At 41.2% G+C, this 18,428-nt stretch overlaps 1 protein-coding gene across 4 annotated transcripts in view; it reads right to left on the bottom strand.

Annotated features, from left to right (window-relative positions):
* klhdc8b (kelch domain containing 8B) overlaps positions 1-18,428 on the bottom strand; it is a 147,058-nt gene that overhangs the window by 111,381 nt on the left and 17,249 nt on the right. For all 4 annotated transcript variants that reach the window (XR_011243257.1, XM_069527160.1, XM_020088991.2 and 1 more), the window contains exon 2: positions 1,601-3,031. Coding sequence is in view for 3 of the 4 variants with exons in the window: in XM_069527160.1 (XP_069383261.1) it covers positions 1,601-1,991 (391 nt within the window). In the remaining variant the exon portion in view is untranslated. The remainder of the gene's footprint in view (positions 1-1,600; positions 3,032-18,428) is intronic.

Here is an 18,428-nt window from a genome sequence, read left to right as displayed (position 1 = left end):
AACTAGTAATTCACACTAATAATTAGCCAGTGAACTCCTGGCTCTGAATTAAGACTATGTTAACATTACTTTTGTAGTAATTAGTAAGTTGGCAAACACACTACAGCAGAAAAATACGTCTTTTATTTACACTTTCTTATGTATTTTTGGTAAAGTTATAAATATATAATAGCTGCTTCTTATAAATAGCACTGTTTCTGCATGTGACATAAAATGTCCCAAAAATGCTGGAAGAATCAAACAGATCACAACACTCTGTTCTGTTCATTCCCTTGTGCTTGAAATATTGTATATGGACTAAAAATACAAAACATAGAAATGTTCCCCCACTCTGTCTCTATTACCTTGAAAGGTCATATTGATTCCTCCGTTCATCAGGTCGCTCTCAGTAGCATGCAGCCCGAAATGTAAACACAGGAAGCTGCACAGAGGAGAGAATTCAGCAAGTGTGCCTAACTTGTATTCTCCCTCTGCTCTTTTTCTAAGTCTAGTATCAATCTCTTCAAAATGTAAATCTCTCCGAAACATTGGGCTAAAGATGTGTGGCGTATCATTTCTTCTTTAACAGTATGTGATCATATCATTCTTCACTGTCCCACAACTCTCCTTCCATCTGTGCCAACATTCACAACCTCAGACAGCCTGCACACGCCTGAGGAATGAGCATTAGGTCCAGTGTGTTTATTCAGTGCAGACTGCATGACCACTAGGCTCCTCCACGCCAGCCATGTTTGACATTCTTCAAGAGACCAAATGAAGGACGCACACATGCATGCAGAGATATCGCAGTAGACACCTATACAACCTATTGAGCATCTATATAATCAGAATCTTGGGACTGCACCAGTACAATATTTACAGAGCCTAAGCCCAACTTAAGCCTGGGCTTCATGTGGGCAGCCATTGATCTCAGTGAAACGACTTTAATCACAGGAGGACAGCTTCCACTCAGGAGACAGTTTCACTGTTGCTGAACAGCTCAGGGGTCTTCTCCCCCGAGCAGCTAATTAACTCACTTCCCCACTTGTTATGGAGGAAAAAGTCTGTTGCTACTGTTTTTGTTTTCTTATAAATCTTAAAGTCAGATAAATATTTCAAAGCTGCTGTACACTCAACCTCATCACTTCTTCATGAGCCGAGATTTTATTTATTTTTTTACAGTAATTGACGAATGAAACTCAAAGTCCCACAGTGATAAATGTAGAATCTCGTAGTGGAAGTCAAATGAGCAAAGCAGTCAAGTAAACCTGTCAGACAAAGGCTGTTCAGGTATTTGGATACATTTTATACAGCAGCACTAGAATATACGTGAGGGATTACACACCCCGACAATCTGCCCCTCAAACCAAGCAAAGACAGTAACACATGGTGACACTCTGTGAAATGAGAGGAGCAGAGTCCTTTAACGTGAACCGGCCGTTCAGTTACTTTGTTGAAGAACAGTGGTAACAACATACAGAGTTTATACTGTAGAGAAAATACTGTGGTCTGACAGTTTAAAAAGAATGGATCTGTTGCTGCTCTCTCTATTGATGACAAAATTGCACACATGGATTTGCAGAGAAAAGCAGAGTTACAAACATGCATTCTACTTTCTTACCTTTCTCCACTGTGGTGATGCCCATAGATGGCTGACCCAGGCTGGTCCTCGTCTCCCACTTGCCTTCATCAGGGTGGTACATTTCCACAGAGGCCAGCGGAGTCTGCTGCTGATTCATGCCCCCGAGCACCATCACCTGGCCCCCCAGTGCCACAGCCGCAGCGCCCGCCCGTGCAGTGGGCAGTGGTTGCAACTGGCTCCATGTCTGGCTTTCCACATCCAAGACTTCGACGCTGTCCAGGGGCATACCGGTCTCGTTGCAGCCCCCCAGCACGTAGAGCAGGCCTTCGTGGTAGACGGGGGTGCAGTAGACGCGGCGTTGTGACATGGGGGGGAACTGCTCCCAGTACAGGGACTTGACAGGACTCACCGCCATCTCCTGCACGGGCATGTCTCCAGGGCCGAGAGGAGGGGACGCACCATCACACAGCGTGCTGGGGGAGGAGGAGGAGGAGGTGGTGCAGGATGGACGAGTGGAGTGAGAGAGGGGACACACAGGTGGAACTAAACTCAGCGAGAGAAGACGAAACAAGTGGAAGCACAACTTGTTTCTGTCTGTTTGAGTGACCACCTGAACTCTTGATTTCACAGAGGGAAAGGGACAAGACGGAGTGAAAGATAGAGGGAGGAGGGGAGGTGTGGTGGGATGAAGAGGATATAAAGGCTAGTGGGTGAGAGGACGGAATAGGGAAAAAGAAAGACCGAGGGTATGAGGAGGATGTCTACCTCACTCCTCACCCAGATGTCACGACTCTCTCTATTCAAATGTTTTATTCATACAGCTGTTGGTGTTTTCGAGCAGTGAAGCCATCTGCCTTTCACTCCCGTCTGTTCCTCTCTCTCCAGCCCCTCTCTCTTCTTCCTCACCACATCCTGCCGACAGGTTTGGTTAAAGTTTCGGCTTTAGTATATTCCAGGGGAGTCCCAAAGGTTAATACTTAATACCACAAAAACCTAAACATCAATTATGGATGAATGAAAAAGAAATAGGAGCAGTGGGGAGATGGCCCTGGATCAAAGACCAAGAGAGGGAAAGTTACGGAGCACTGACATTCACCAGTGACCTGATAATCCAAGAGAAAGCCTTTGCAGCAGGGAATCTTCTATCTTCAAACAAAAAGACAATTTTACAGGGTACCAGTCCTCAGCTGCAGCTCCACAGTTCTCTCTGCACCCTGGTGACTGAGCCTGCACTGAAAAAAATCCTATAATAATAAATAAAACAAATTGTTTAAAGATCTACTGGTGTGTAGTGACTGCACGGCTTTCTTGTATTTTAAGAAAGAATTTCTTCCCTTAATTAAACAAGAGCTCCAAATCCCACGAGCTTTGTTCGAGGACTCGCTGTCAGGCACAGCATCTTCTGAGCTATGTGCTCCACAGCTTCCTGGTAGCTTTGGAGAGGATGGGGTTCCCTTAGCGACGCCCAGCCTGTAAGAAAAGACAACACAGGATTAGATGTTGGAGTGTAAATTAAGAGCTGGAATGAATTTTTAAACTCAGGAAATGAAGAACATCTTCTTTATATGCTCAACAATTAGACTTTATGTCATATTCCTTTAAGCACTTTACTGTCTAACAAGTGTAACCGTTGTTTAGACCAAAAACAGCACTGTGATAAAACAATACAACGTGCTGTGATGGCCTCAGCTACATGAGACAAAGAAAACAGTCGAGCAATGGTAAACTGTCAGTACTGACAAGACATGCAGTGCTTGACCAATTAAATCTAAATATAGATATCAATTACAACTACCGGTGGAACCACGCTTGAGCTGTGATCTGTTTGGATCAACCCCCATGGAATCGCATGTGAATCACATATTAATTGCAACGTTTACATATTAGGGTAAAATAGAGTTTGACGGTCCCTAATAATTGTGGAAATTTCCGCCATGAAAAATGCAGTCAAATCAAAGCAGTTGTGTGTTCACATAATTCGCACTCGTTCAAAGCATTTTTTTCGTTGTGAAAGCCTCGGTTACTGGAGGAGCAGGCGAATTCGAGAAGCCATATGGATGATGGAAGAAAGATGTTACATATGTAGGCCCATTTGAAACAACATCATGTTTATTTGTCTGTGGCAGGACGTGCACGTAAGACTAGAATTTCCCACAGAATTGATTCGGTCTGTAGCGACAGCTACAGAGACGCATGTGAGAGAACTTCTTTTAACATCAATCGTGGAAGGAATCAACAGAAAGCAGAAGCAAAGCAGTTGGAGATCTCTCATGTTATTGTGTCAGTGGTGGAAATGTTTTGGTTTTGTAAGTATTTTCTTATAAACCAGGGGGTCCTGATAATAATACACATATGATCATATCTGTAGATAATCCAGTGCCTTTTAACTAGTTTCCATATATTTCCGTCATGATGCAACAGCTATGTGCTGAGCAAAACACCCCTCCCCCTCAGGTGAAAACCACTTACGTTCTTGTAGAAGCAACACTTTCACTCATTGCTGACCCAAGCCAAGTTCCTGCATCGTGCCGACTGCAGCCAGAACAACAAGTCTACCCTGAGCACCCAGACAACAGACGATGAGCCAGTAAAGGTCAATATTACTGTGGCAGCAAAAAAGAGGATTCTGCACGTTCTCCGCAGTAGCAGAGTTTTTCTTTCAAACAAAATACAGCAGGAGATTCTCCAGTCAGAGACATTAACAATAACACATCATTTTCTGGAGTCTTCAGGTGAGGAGAGGTGCACCAGGCAGGATGTAACATATGAATTCTACTGTGAAGATCACAGTTTTGTTTACAACACATTGACACTGGCGTTATCGCCATGAGCGCCTGAATCTCGTTTTCTTTGCAAGTTGACGTCAATGTCGTCTACGTGTATGGCACCTCTTTTCTATCCTGAGATAATTGTATTCTATTTGTTTTTTCAGTTTCACATCTGTCAATTGTAAGACACATCATCAACACACCCACTCGCTCACACTGAATTCTGCATATAATCTCCATCTGCATGTTTTCACATGGACCTATTTATGTTGTCGTTTTAAAGAAGTAAGTCTGACCATGAGACCATGATCTGAGACAACCTTCATTCAAGTGGAAAATAATTTGCTTTCCATGCATTACCCACTAAAGTACTGAAAACATAAAATATAAAATAGTTACACAACAAAAGTTCAAACAACCCGAGGCATAAATGAGTCACGAAGACCTTGTTAAAAGAAATTGGCAGTGATTCATTAGATGTAAGAAGACATGAGCTATGAGATTCTTTCCCCATAATTTGGAATCAGTCCCAAAGGGAGTCAAAATCTGATCAAAGCATTACATTTGCAAATGTGACATCTCCTGATTTCCCAATTTTATTTTCTTGCTTCTGTAATGTATCTACGTGGATGACTCAAGGCTGAGGTGGAGGAGAAAACTGAGTCAGAACGCATCTCCTGTCAGGTCTCAATATAACAGCCTAGCATTCAGATTTACTGAGCATGTTATAATCAGCACTGAATTTGTGTGTGGATGTGTGTGTGTGTGTGTCTTGAATATACTGTGACCTGAGGATTGATGGGAAAATGACATATAGCAGGTGGGAGGAGAGCAGGAAAGCAGCACAGTATATCTGTTTCTCCTCTGCTGTCCTCGTCCTCCATCTCTCTTTCACACACACACACATACACTGTACAGTATATTCATAATTAATGATGCCTTCTTCTAACCCCCAATTAGTGGCCTGAGCCCTGTAGACATGCTGACCTTTTTACAATTGAGGAGAAAAGAGAAATGAGGACAAAAACAGAGAGGTCAGTGTGCGTCTACACTTATAAATGTGTGTGTGGATGTATTTGCATATGATGTGAATGGGAATTTGAACAGCTTTGTGTTTGTGTGCATGTGAGTGTGTCTGGGGAAAAGTCTGAATATCACCATACTGTCTCACAGAGGTTGGTGGTTTTACCTCATAGGTCCAGTGTGTAAGATTTAGGTGAAAGGGATCTATTGGCAGACATTTAATGTAGAATAATCCTCATGATGTTTTCACTAGTTCGTTTCATCTAAATTGTATGAATTGTAGTTTTCTTTACCTCAGAAAAGACCCTTTATATTTAAATACTTTACAACAGTTTAAATTTACATGGAGGGGGTCCTCTCTACAGAGGCCTCCATGTTTTTTACATTAGTCCAGACTGGACAAACTAAACACCTTTTGAGTTTTTATGACAACTGAAGCTACCACAGGTTCTTTTCCATGTTTAGAAGAAGAGGGTGAGGTGAGGGGTGTTCAGCTGCAACATGCAACTTCAACACTAGATATCACAAAATTCTACACACTGAACCTTTAAAAAAAACAAAACATTATGATGTTGCATGTTTTTTTGTAAGAGACCTAAAGAATATGCAAAAAAATGCATTACATGAAGTTTGTTTTGTTTTGGCTTTTTTGGGGTTCCAGGGGACAGCTTAAATATTATAGTAGTTTGTTATAGATCTGACCTTTAATATCCTAACTACTTCTGTACCACCACAGATAGTCTCTTATTTGGAACCAGGGGAAATCTGCCTTTTCCTTTTACCTTGCTGATGCTAAACAAGATGCAAATAATACTGATATATATGGCATTACGTTTATATCATGATTTGACAAATAAATACTTAGGTGTTTCATGGGTTGAACTCATCCTTTTAAAAAACTGAAGCATTGAAAAAGTCCTGTTATTGTGGTTTATTATAGCTTTATTATCATCATGTTAATATATTGTGCTGCTAAGGAGGAAGGGACTAAACTTCAAGGGTATCAAAATGTATTTGAACCATTAATTCTAATGCGTTTACCTGAAAGAATCTTAGTTTAAACGTAAACTAACTTTGGCATCATCATCACACCTCAAAATGTGTTTCCAGACTCTGGAGAGCACTGTGGCATATGTGAAAATGGTCGCATAAATAAAGCATGTAGTGTATTTTCAGAGAGTGCTGCCCCCAATCCGATAATTGTCCTCGAGGGATGACAGAGTTTGTTGGGAATGAAGAAGACAAATTTGTTTCCTGATTTCAAGCAACAACAGAAAGAAACAATCTTTTTTTAACTTTTACCTAACATCTCTGTGACTGAAATGTGTTCACCAATGGAAGACAATAGGAAGGTTTTTTACAGTCCAGATCGCAAGTCTAAGCTTCACACTGGTTTTTGTCCATATAAACTGTTAATGAGACATTTTAACACTATAATATATATAGAGTCTAAATTGTAAGAGTTCAAAGGTAATTGGAACTAGAGGGCTAATTCCCCCTCGTGCCATGTCAAATCAGTGTTTCCCATTAATTATTTAGACTGTGGCAGCCCGCCATTTTCTAATTTGTGCCATAGTTTCATAATGAACCTCCAAAAATGTTACTATTTAACATAAGAGATCTTTAATGTGGTTGCAATGTAGTTGTCTGTGTACCTGTCATTTGGAATCTGGTGTTCATGAGAGCTGCGTTTGTGCACATACAGGTGCACTCCCCGTTACCATAGATTAACTTTGTGGGGAAATGCTACAAATTATGTGAAAAATACTTCCTGGAACTGTGTATTTACTTGGGTCTGCTCCAAATTATAACTGATTCTTTCCTGGGTCATGTCCCAACTCTACACAAAATTTCATGGAAAACTTTTCAGTACTTTTGCATAATCCTGTAAACTGACAAAAGAAAACCATCTCCTTGGCTTAGGAGAGGTTAACATGGCTATAACATGTTTCATTGACAAACAGTTCAGGCACAAAAGAGCTCACACGTGGCTCAGAGTTGAGTGTTGCCATGTAAATGAAGGTTGTCTCTCAACATGAGGAGTGAAGAAGCAGTGAGCAGATGGCCAAGTACAAATAAACAGGCAAATCAAAGATGTGGGACCATGATTGTGGATGACCAACCAAAATAATCCACTGATGAGAAGTTCCCATCAGGGAGTAATCAAGAAGGTATTATGTGATACAGACGGTGCATGAAACACAGGCCAGGTTCAACACAGAAACCTCATTGTGACCATATCTGGCAACTTCGTGGGTTCCACGTTTTCACCATTGTTGTTCATTATCAACTGTTTAACCGTCAACCTCAATAAAAAATGTAACCGATTAACAGTCCTAAAATCCTGGGACATTACCATCTGATCAGATATTCGCTGCAAACAACAGACTGTCACCAGACTGACCTCACAGCTTGTGAACATGTTGCTATGTCTGGATAAAAAACAGTCAACAAGCTGAGGAATGAGGTAGGCCTGGTCTGTTAATGAAGCTGTTTATTGTTACTGTTCAATGCACATGCAGTTTATATGATATATGCACTAGAGCGCCTGCATAGTCATCACAGGACCATGCACAGGTTAAGATGAATGTTACACCAATTCACCAAGAGGAGGGTAAAACATTTTGGATGTGTGTGTGTGTGTGTGTGTGTGTGTGTGTGTGGTGGAGACACAGCAGGAGGTAATTACACTGAGACTTGAGGATTGACAGGAAAATTACATAGCAGTGAATTTGCTTTGTTGAGAGCTCTGTAGCCCATTGGCAAGACTAAAGCTACATCCATAACAGGTTTTAAAACAGGATTTTTTAAGATCCAGATATTTTAGCCCTTAATCAGAAATAATCTCTGTCCATACCAACACCTAAAATGCTTATCACCAGTCACATATACTTATCATGTACATGCCAGTGTAAACTGGGTGTAAGCAGACTGTCTACTCTTCGTTTGGTTGCTAAGTTGCAGAAAATACTACAAGATAGTAAAAGCATTGGTGAAAAGACAAGCCGGGATTTCTTTTCTTGGACAAACGAAGGGGGTGGAACAGTTGCTGAGAGTAAGTGTTAGGAAAACCTTGCATTCAAAGCTGGTAGTCAATCAGGAAGCCAATGTGAATGACTGCATCATCATTTCCGAACATCTCCATTTCTGCCTGTTTGCACTAAAACGGGGCCAACAGCGTTTCCAAGCTTGAACACTCTGAAGTCCTCTGGATAGCAGGCATAAACAAAGCAACACTGATGCATGTGGTAATTGGGATGTAGCCTAAGAAGACAACTACAAAAAAATATTAAATCTGACTTAAGCTCTTCTTATACTATTTATCACTGATCTATGATTTGGGGAGGTAAGCTCATACTGCTATGTTAGAATACAAAGATTGCAGCATGCAAGCTTTTATAAGATGGGAAACACACATGGCAGTGTGGAAGAATTTGATGTGAGATGTAAATCTTGCTGCTAAATTTAACATCGCAAGCTTATCATAACAAGCTGTACACCCACATCCTCATACCGACAAGGGCAAAAACGACATCGGCCCTTCCTGTAGATCTTCCAGTGAGTCAGACGAATAAGCAGACAAGGCATTCTCAAAGTTATGCCCATGATGTTCATTACTTAGAATTATCTTATTCCTCTCACACTCATACTCTCTCTCCAATGAAAGCTGTGCTAGATGATGCCAAAAATAGGTGGCCTAAAGGCTGAGATTATATGAATTTGTAAATTGCCTGTTTTGAAAGTGGTGTAGGTTATTCATTTCAGGATTAAATTGAACAGTTTTATTATAAAATACCAGCAGGCTAAAGAGTACAAACTGTTCTCTTACTGCTCAGCTTCTAGAGATTATTATACATTCTGATTATCAGCTGTGAATGGTGCAGTGTTTGAGCATGCATGGCAGATGTGAGTATGACCAAGACTCCCTGGGGTGCTCTGTCCCTACGAGCAACACATGCTGACAACCTAATATGTGAGCCGACAACTAGATACCAGCTGAAATGCGGGAACTCATGGAGTGCATTTACAGCAGTGTGTCGCCTGAGGGATCCTGCAGTTCTGTTTCACTGAGAAAATGTGGAACTGTTCTAATGTATCTTGGTGGAACAGTTTTGCAAAAATCACCGAATTAATGCACGATTAACTCTCTTCAGCAATGGTGGACTTTTAGCACAATCAAGGCCATCGCACTGAGAAGAAAATGCATCCCACTCCAACACTGAATATTGATTACTTATGTTTATTTAAAAATCTTGCCTTCAGCAGCCATTCATATAATGGACATAGGGCAAAGTGTAAAGGATCAATGATCCTATAGAATCTATTAACCAGAGTCTGCAGTAATGGGCAGTTGCTGAAAAGCCGATGGATATATATAGGGACAATCTAAACCCTCTGGGGCCCTCATTGGTCCTTACTAGTAACAAACAGTGACAGTTAAAGTAGCCTGGGATACCCAGCAGGCCCTTCACTTCAAATTCAGTTAATCAAAATAATCCACTACCAATTAAGTTCAGTACCACTTTGATCATTATTCTTATAGTAGCATGACAACATGCAGTTACAACACAAAATGCTAATTAGCACAAAACACAAACCACTGTAATTGAATTGGGATGTATTAGCATATAAACTAATATCAGACAATTTACATTTTGACTTGATCACAATTCTTGGGAGATTAATATGTCCGTCAACTAATCACCCCGGTGTTAACCCGACTCCTCCAGGTGTGAACCGGTATCATCAATACTAACAATATGAATTGAAGCAGATGATAGATAGAGCTGGCTGCTATTCAAACAAAACAGAAATCAAAATGTGTCTATAGGTTACTAGTTCAGTAACATGTAATAACCTCCAGGTGGACACACCTACCATAGGAAAAACCATGCGTTAGTTTGGCGAGATTGGCAGAGCATCCAACAAGTATAAAAATCGTTTTTATGTTTCGAGTGTCTTTTATAATGAAACAATTGTGACGTGAAAATGTTCAGTCTCCATTTATGTTTAGGAACACAACTGGCAGCACATGTTTCCCTCTCATTGTATATTCTTATTGTGGGAATTGTTCAGAGACACACAGATTTGTCTTGCTAATGTGTAAAAAGACACTTTCTGATACAGTGCATGATTTAGTGCGATCACACAATGCAACAAGTGATTTTCCCTCAACATCAGTGGCAGTACCAATCAAAATCTCACTGGCTCAGGTGGAAGTGCTCGTACTCATGTTGATGTAAAAAAGTGCCTCCACTGTGTGTAATCAGTAATGGAAGCACCATTTGAAGAAGACTTTGAAAGAAGGCAAGACTGGATTTATTATTCAAACTAGAGGATCAATGGCATGGTGATGTCATGTCCCCCCCTCCCCCCCAAAATGCTTTGACATATTGTATGTTGTTATGTGATGCTAAACAAATGCATTGAATTGATTGATTCCTATGCTTTTCTGCAGTGAGTCAGGACTGTCACACAGGACTTTTGTGCAGCGCGGTGCAGTGAAACACAGCACATGCACTCATAGGCGGCGCTAGGGGCTACCGTTAGCCCTACCATAAAACCAAGAGAAGTGCAGAGTCCAACAGCGCCTCCACATCGTAACGGCATTCAGGCAGCTGCGATGACAACTGTCACTCACATGACGTATTTCACTCATGTGAGCGCACTTTGAGTGTATGCTCGTCACAGAGACATTTAGTTGGTTTACAGTCACGTTATTAAGCTCAGGTCAAACTTTATCATGGATAAATTTGTTTTTAAACGTCGTCGGACAGAACAACAGAGGGCGGTGGCGGGTGTGTTGGATAAACTACGGACACACCTTTGACACCTGCAGGGGAAGACGACCACTCCGGTCCCACATCTTCCATGTGTCAGGCTCGGCCGGACATATGGGTTGCTCGCTCTCGCTCTCTCTGTCTGTCTGTCTGTGTGTGTGTGTGTATCGCACACGTGCGTGCATGTGTGTGTTTCAGCCCCACCGTAGTTGAACCAGAAAAAATACTCTGGCGCCACCACTGCATGCACTCATATACAGTATGCCAAAGAGAAGAGGGAGGCAGAGGGAACCCGTTGGTTTCATGTTTGTGTTTCATCTTAATTGAAAATTCACTGATAATAGATTGTAATTTTTCTTTAAAGTTTTGACTTTTAGAAAGTTAAAAATAATTGAAATGAAAGTTAAAGTTGTATCAATAGTATAGTAGAGTATTAAGACTAATTTTTATTTCTGTAAATTTAAACATTGGTGTGAATCAACAGAGGTGCAATGCTACTGGTATATACAAGAAAATAGATAGTAAGCAGATATTGTTCAATTTTATTTATTTCTAATTTGACAGTTTCCATCCTCCCGGGATTGTGCTGGACTGGTCTCATTGAGAGATGAAAACTCCAAAGCTATCACCTGCTCCGTCAAACAGTTGTGGCAACGGGTGACAAAGCTGCAGCACTGTCCACATCCGCTCTTTCTGTTACATATGAGAGAGGTTGTACTACACCAAACAGAGTTTTAGCACGACTGGCCTCATGCAGTGCTGCTGCAGCTTTGTATATTGCGAGTGAAGCATTGTACCAAGTTGCAGCAAAGGTGCAAACAGCTGCAGCACTGGTCGAATCCAATGCTGTGACTTTGTGCAAAGCATCTGCAGCACTGTACAAATCTACAGCCACATTCAGCACAGCTGAAGCACTGGAGTCATCCTCTAGAGCTGTAGCGTTGAGGGCAGCCACTGCAGTGTCAAACACAGCATCAGCACCGGCCTGGTGCAGTTCTACTGACAAGTTAAACAGAGCATCTGCAGCTTCAGAAAGGTTGCACACAGCTGCAGCACTGGTCTCTTCCATTGGCGCTGTATCACCTGAAAAAATAGAGGCGGGGCAGGTCCTTTTCAATTCTGCTACAGCCTTATTCACAGCGCGTGCAGCGAGATTGAAAGCCGTAGCAACTTGGGACACAGCCGCAGTACTGGTTGTATCCATTGATGCTGCAACGTCTAACACAGCTGCAGCAGGTCCAACCTCATCCTGTTCTTCTTTATCAAACACAGCTGCAGGCTCTGACTCTGCAGTGGCCAATGGATTGGCCTCTGCCTCTTCAGCATTAGGTTCCCATTCAGGCAGTTCAGTAGTTAGCATGGGTGCTGCTACATCTCTCTCTCCAGGTGGGAGGAAATGGTCAAACAGACTCTTCACAGTTTTAGTAACTGTGGTGCCTACAAGGACACCAAGGGTCAGGAAGGGCATGTTGCTGGGTTTTATTCCTTTCTGAATATGTGGGGATCAGAATGGAGGATCAATGGCAACTGTGATCCCCCCCCCCCCCCCCCAAAGTGCTTTGACATAATGTATGTTGTTATATAGTGCTAAACAACTCAACAACAGCTTTTCTGCAGTGAGTCAGGACTGTCACACAGGATTCTTCTGCAGTGCGGTGCAATGCAACACAGTACATGCACTCATATATGCCAGAGAGAAGAGGGAGGCAGAGGGAACCAGTTGGTGACCACAGCAGGCCAGGAAGAGTAGTGATGTTAATCTAACTGGTGTGAATAATAACAATAATAATAATACATTTAATACATATGGTCCTTTTCACAGCATGAAATGCAGCTCAAGGTTTTTAAGATAAAACAGAACAGAAGCTTAAAAACAGAACAAATTGAACCGTGAAACCAAATCATTGCAGAAAAGAAAACGAGAATGGCGCTAGAGCTTTTTCTTATATCACATAAATTATAAATATAAATAAATAATATAAAGTCTCTTACAGACAAGAAAGAGGTTTTTGCGACAGGCAGCTTCCACTTCTATTTCATAAGCAGATTCTTACTGTTAATAAATGAGAAATAATATTGTGGATGTATCTGTGTAGCAATTTGACTCACAACAACAATGTTAGACGCAGTCTGTTCTCAGGTAGAGGGAGCCCTCAAATGTGGCTCTCTCTGAGGTTTCTAAGTTAATATGTTTTTTGGTAGTTTTAATTTTCAAAATATCGGCTCTTTACAGACTTCATGGTAACATCCTATTACTATGGGGGGGGGGGGGGGGGCTTATTTCCAAAATATAGGCTCTTTACAGACTTCCTGGTACTATGGGGGGGTGAGGGGCTTATATTTATTTAAATTGCCAAAAAGTGAAGCAAAAGCTCCCGTCCTCACCCGGTCTTGAATCCAGACTCACATCACATGGTGCAAGTGCTTTAACCACTGGACTAAAGCAGAGCATGCACCCATAATCAGTACAAAGAAAGAGACAAGCTGCAAAAGCTATTGGAGTTTTTGGGACTGATAGGACATTAACCTCACATACATGTTCTTCTTTGAAGGATGGTAAATGTGGTGTCTTTGTTACCTTCAGTATAGGTATGTTTCACTGTCTTTAACATAAGATGGGTGTTTTTTAACAATTTCCTTGATTTCATGAATCTTGAAAAAATAATTTAAGGTATGCGCTCTCCACGTGCCCTTCTAGTTGATGATGTAACTCATGATGGGAACAGCAGAATTAATTCAGAAGTCTACGGAAAAATATGTCTGCCAAAATACCCTTCAAACACAACAAAGGTTTTTATCAGGGGACCAAGTGGAAGGTTTTAGACTGCCAAAGGCAATCACTGGACATTAACTCAATCAAGCCCCTTTTCAACCTCTAAGGAGGAGACTGAAGGACTGTCTGAAAAACATGCTATGCCCTATGTTATTTAACTTTTCTAATCATAAATAGGAAATAAAAGATGAAATTCTGAACTCATTCTCTCATATTCATCTTTTAATCTAAAGATGTCTTTAGCCATGGGGTTCCAAGACTGCATAGGCTGTGCACTTGCATTTACATAATAAACAATGTTGTGGGAGTGGTGATGGGGAAGAGGGAAATAGGAGATGACAAAGAGGACCCAGGGAAATGAATGACATTCTGCTGGTGATGAGATAATGACTAATTATGACTGCTTCAAATCAAAATGCAGGCAAACAATGCTCCCGGTGGTTTGATTAGAATCTTTACCCTGTCCTCAATTTTTATTTCCCCCCACATTCTAATAGGTATCAAGGTGAATCTTTAATTACTGCTTAGTGAATGATGTGAATTTAAATGTGAACCGGATTGAGTAACACATGTAGCCAATATATGGAAGAAACTTTGAAAAGAATAATCAATTCTAGCCCAGACCTCGATTTTAAGCTTCACGTCCGGAGCAAACCAGGCGTGACGATTAAAATTGAGGCCAAAATGTTCAATCTTGGTTTCATCAGACCAGAAAATCTTGTTTCTGGCAGTCTGAGAGTCCATTAGGTGCCTCTTTCTTTGGAAGCTTTCACAAAAAAGAGGCTTCAGTCTGGCCACTTAGATGTCTCTGCAGCGGAGAGGGACCACCTCTAGTCACCTCATTTACTAAGGCCCAGCTCAGTTCAGGTGGGCATCCAGCTCTAGGACATTTACTCCAAACTACTCCCTTTAAGAATTATAGAGGCTCCTTGGCAGCTTCAACAGTGTGGAATTCCTTTTTTGGAACCTTCCCCAGATCTGAACCTTAACACAGTCCAGTTCCTGAGCTCGTCAGACAGCTCATTCAACTCATGGCTTGGTTTTTTCATCATCTGTTATGAGACCTTAGAGAGGTGTGAGCCTTTTCAAATGAAATGCAATTAATTCAATTCACCATGGGTGGTGTCAAATCAAGGCGTAGAAACATCTCAAAGATGATTGAGAGTAATGGGAGGCACTTGAGTTACATATCAGATGTCCTATCAAAGGGTTGGAATACTTGAATGTGATATTTCAATTTAGCTTTTTATAAATTTGAACACATTTGCAAATTTCTGTTTACACTTTGTTGTTCAGGGGTATTGAAGGTATAGGGGTATTATTTTTTTATTTTAACACAAAGCTGCAACATAGAATGTAATTTTAAGAGGTCCACAGATCTGTTGTAAAATGTGCCTTTAATACACTCTTAATAACAAAGTATTATTCTCTACCAATCCAACAAAGCTATGCAGCTGCACTGGGTGAGAATGTTTCTTCAATGTTATTTATTATATACACTACATAATAATATTTCATATATAATATTCCACATGAAGATAATTTATGAGATAAACAAGCCCTTCACTTCGCATACCCTAAAGAAACAAAGACAGTTGACTCGACAGCTGGCTCATGCCAGCAGATCTCACCTCTAAACAGAATGTCTGCTGATCTCTGGAAACATCTTTTTCAACAAAAAGGTCAAATGCGTTTGATTCCCTTCCCACATCTCAGAGCTGGAGAGTCTCTTTACATACAATCTGTGAAGTGTGTCGAGACAAGCGGGTAATCACTGCAGCTGCTCTGCTCACTTCCCCCTCTGCTTTGAATACTTAAAAGCGTTTTAATCTACTCTTGGCTATTTCATCATGAAGGCTGTTTTCTAATGGACTGAACAATTAAGTTGAAAGCCAAGTCCACCCAAAACCCCAAAATAGTTCAAGACAACTTTTCTCAACACCCACCCTTTTAATTTTCTCATCCATCCGATCCCAGTTCCCTTCACAGATTCAGTCTGAAAATGTTACAAGTGAAAATCCTCACCACAGGCTGATGTTGAATCAATCATTCCTTGTGATGAATGAGCTGCCCTGAATTTATTCACCATTATTGAACGTGTGTTGGAACTGTTGCAATTTGCATTACTGCTGGTAGGAATTGTCTCATATATTAGTCACGCCCCTCAATGTGTAAAAGGCCTTAATGCTAATGGGTGATTGGACAGATGTTATGAAGATAGAAAAACTAATGCTGTTATTTAAACAGGACATTTCCATCATTCCCATCACATCAAACAATGCAATCATACAGCTTTCTTCTAAACAGGTAATTGTAATTGTACCAGCAAGCAATAAGACGCCCGATGCTTGAGTATCACACTTCAACTTAACCAAACTGCTAATGATAAATATGCTATAAAACCGAGGGGCACTAAAACTTTCTCCTCCTGCCCAACTGCAGCTCTGTTTTTAGGCGACAAGGGCAGGACAAGCTGGTGAAGCCATAAATCCTCTGTAGACCGGCCAGTCTCATTTCAATTTGGTCTTAGCGGTCTATGTGGCCAATGAAGGGGGTGGACGCTGAATTGGGACAGAGCTAATGTGTTTATTACAGACTTGGCTTTTACTCTTTTCCTTTAAAAATCAAGCAGGCATTCACTTTTTCTTTCCCTCCCGTTGTGCCAAAAGTGGCCAGAGAGCTGAATCTAATCAATCCTCTCTGGCTGTGAGACTTTTGATCAAAGAGATGTTTGACCAAGTGAGATGTTGAGAGGGGAGAAAAACACTGCGGCTCACACAGATCTAATGTTGGATACATAGTCCGACAGTGGCTGGCTCCTCTAATCTGCTGCAGAGGCTAATTTCGGTCTTGAAAAATAGAATGGTTGATGTATTTCCAGACCCTCAGCAAAAACACTTCTGGAAACATAAATAATATATTGAGGTCTTTAAAAGCCTCATGTCAACAAGCTCTTAATATGTCCTCAAACCTAAGGTAGTTTAAGAGAGCAAGCTTGTTGTCACTGGCTCCAACATATACAGGTATTTGCTGGTTGGTGAAGGAACTCACATTCATTTTACAGATTATAGTAAATCTGTGTCTCAATTCAGGGTCGTCTCTTTCAGAGGACAAGGTCTATGTGGCCCACAAAGGACGCAAGTTTCGTATGCTAGTCTTGCAGCAGTCACTGCAGCCCGAGCCTGCACCACATAATTCAGCGTCTTTATTTGGGATCTTTTGAAACTACACACATATCCATACCACATAGGGTGAGAGGCAGGGTACAGCCTGGACAGCATGTCTATGGAATGTGGGAGCAAGCGAGAGTACCACTACAGATCCCATGTAGGTGGAGGGATAACATGCAAGCTGGCAACAGTGCTAACCACTATAGCACCATAATGCCAGTATAAAGACATGCAAACTGCATCAGAAGCCTTGAGAATAGTTGGAGATTATTTCCCCTGGGGCCACATTGAAAACATTTGTGTTAAGCTGTTAAAACTCTCTCTAGTGTTAAATGGAATTTCAACACTAGACGGAGAATCTTTACCACCAGCAGGGTTTTAAAGAGAGCTACAGTTTGTAGGATTGTCATTCCTGATATTTTCCTAGCTGTGAGCAAACACAACACGTTCCAGTGTATTCCAAAAGCACACTAATACATTAATACCACTATTCTAATGTGGTTCAGTCACACTGGCAATAATTCTCTGCTGAGAACAGCACAGAATTGAGATGCCAAATAACAGTGTAAGGCTAAATCAGTTGAAAAACGGAGGCCGACTCTGAGCTCCAACTTTATTCAGCTCTACATTTAGCCATGCTGCAGTGGTCTTGTTGGACTTGTTCATTAACCCAATGTAAACCATTGCTAGCTGCACTGTGCAACAACATGTACAACACGGCGACAGAATGACAAAAAGCAGTGGTCAACACTACGATGGCACTGTAGGCTAAAAAAAACCTATGGTATCTTTGTATGCGTTATTCAATATTTGGATTTCTGTAATTAAAAAAGCTGAATTTTGTTTCTAATCAAATATAGCCATCTAACCAACTATCTAACAATTACCATTTCAGAAAAGTATGCAGATTTTATCATCTGATTGGATTACCAGTCTATCTCCGTCTACTCCAACTATAAAATTCTAACAGTGAAAACCTTGACATGATTGACAGGTTAAAGGTTGGCTGTGTGTCATCCTTTAGCAGCCAATATTTGCAGCAGGGAAATTCAAACGTAAAAGTCCTGGCTGTGAGAGCCTCCCGAGGTTGCTGTGAATGGTGTCTGGCTTAGTCATCCCAACCTCAATGAAGCCTGAGTCACCACTAGACGGGGATTCAACACTGGAACCAGTGTCTCTAAATGAGGAGTGGTGAATTTCAATGGAGATCAGGGCAACCAGTGTGAAAAAATAATTTAGTGAGACAGTACTCATGCATGGAGAGAGACACACATACACACATGCAGACACGTGCAAAATAGTTTGTATAGAGAGACTTGCACACCAAAAGAACAAGTGGAGAGAGCAGGAGGA

This window comes from Paralichthys olivaceus, chromosome 6, assembly GCF_024713975.1.
Source record: "Paralichthys olivaceus isolate ysfri-2021 chromosome 6, ASM2471397v2, whole genome shotgun sequence".
In the NCBI taxonomy this organism is placed as follows: Eukaryota; Metazoa; Chordata; class Actinopteri; order Pleuronectiformes; family Paralichthyidae; genus Paralichthys; species Paralichthys olivaceus.
This window is presented reverse-complemented; position numbering and strand designations above follow the sequence as displayed.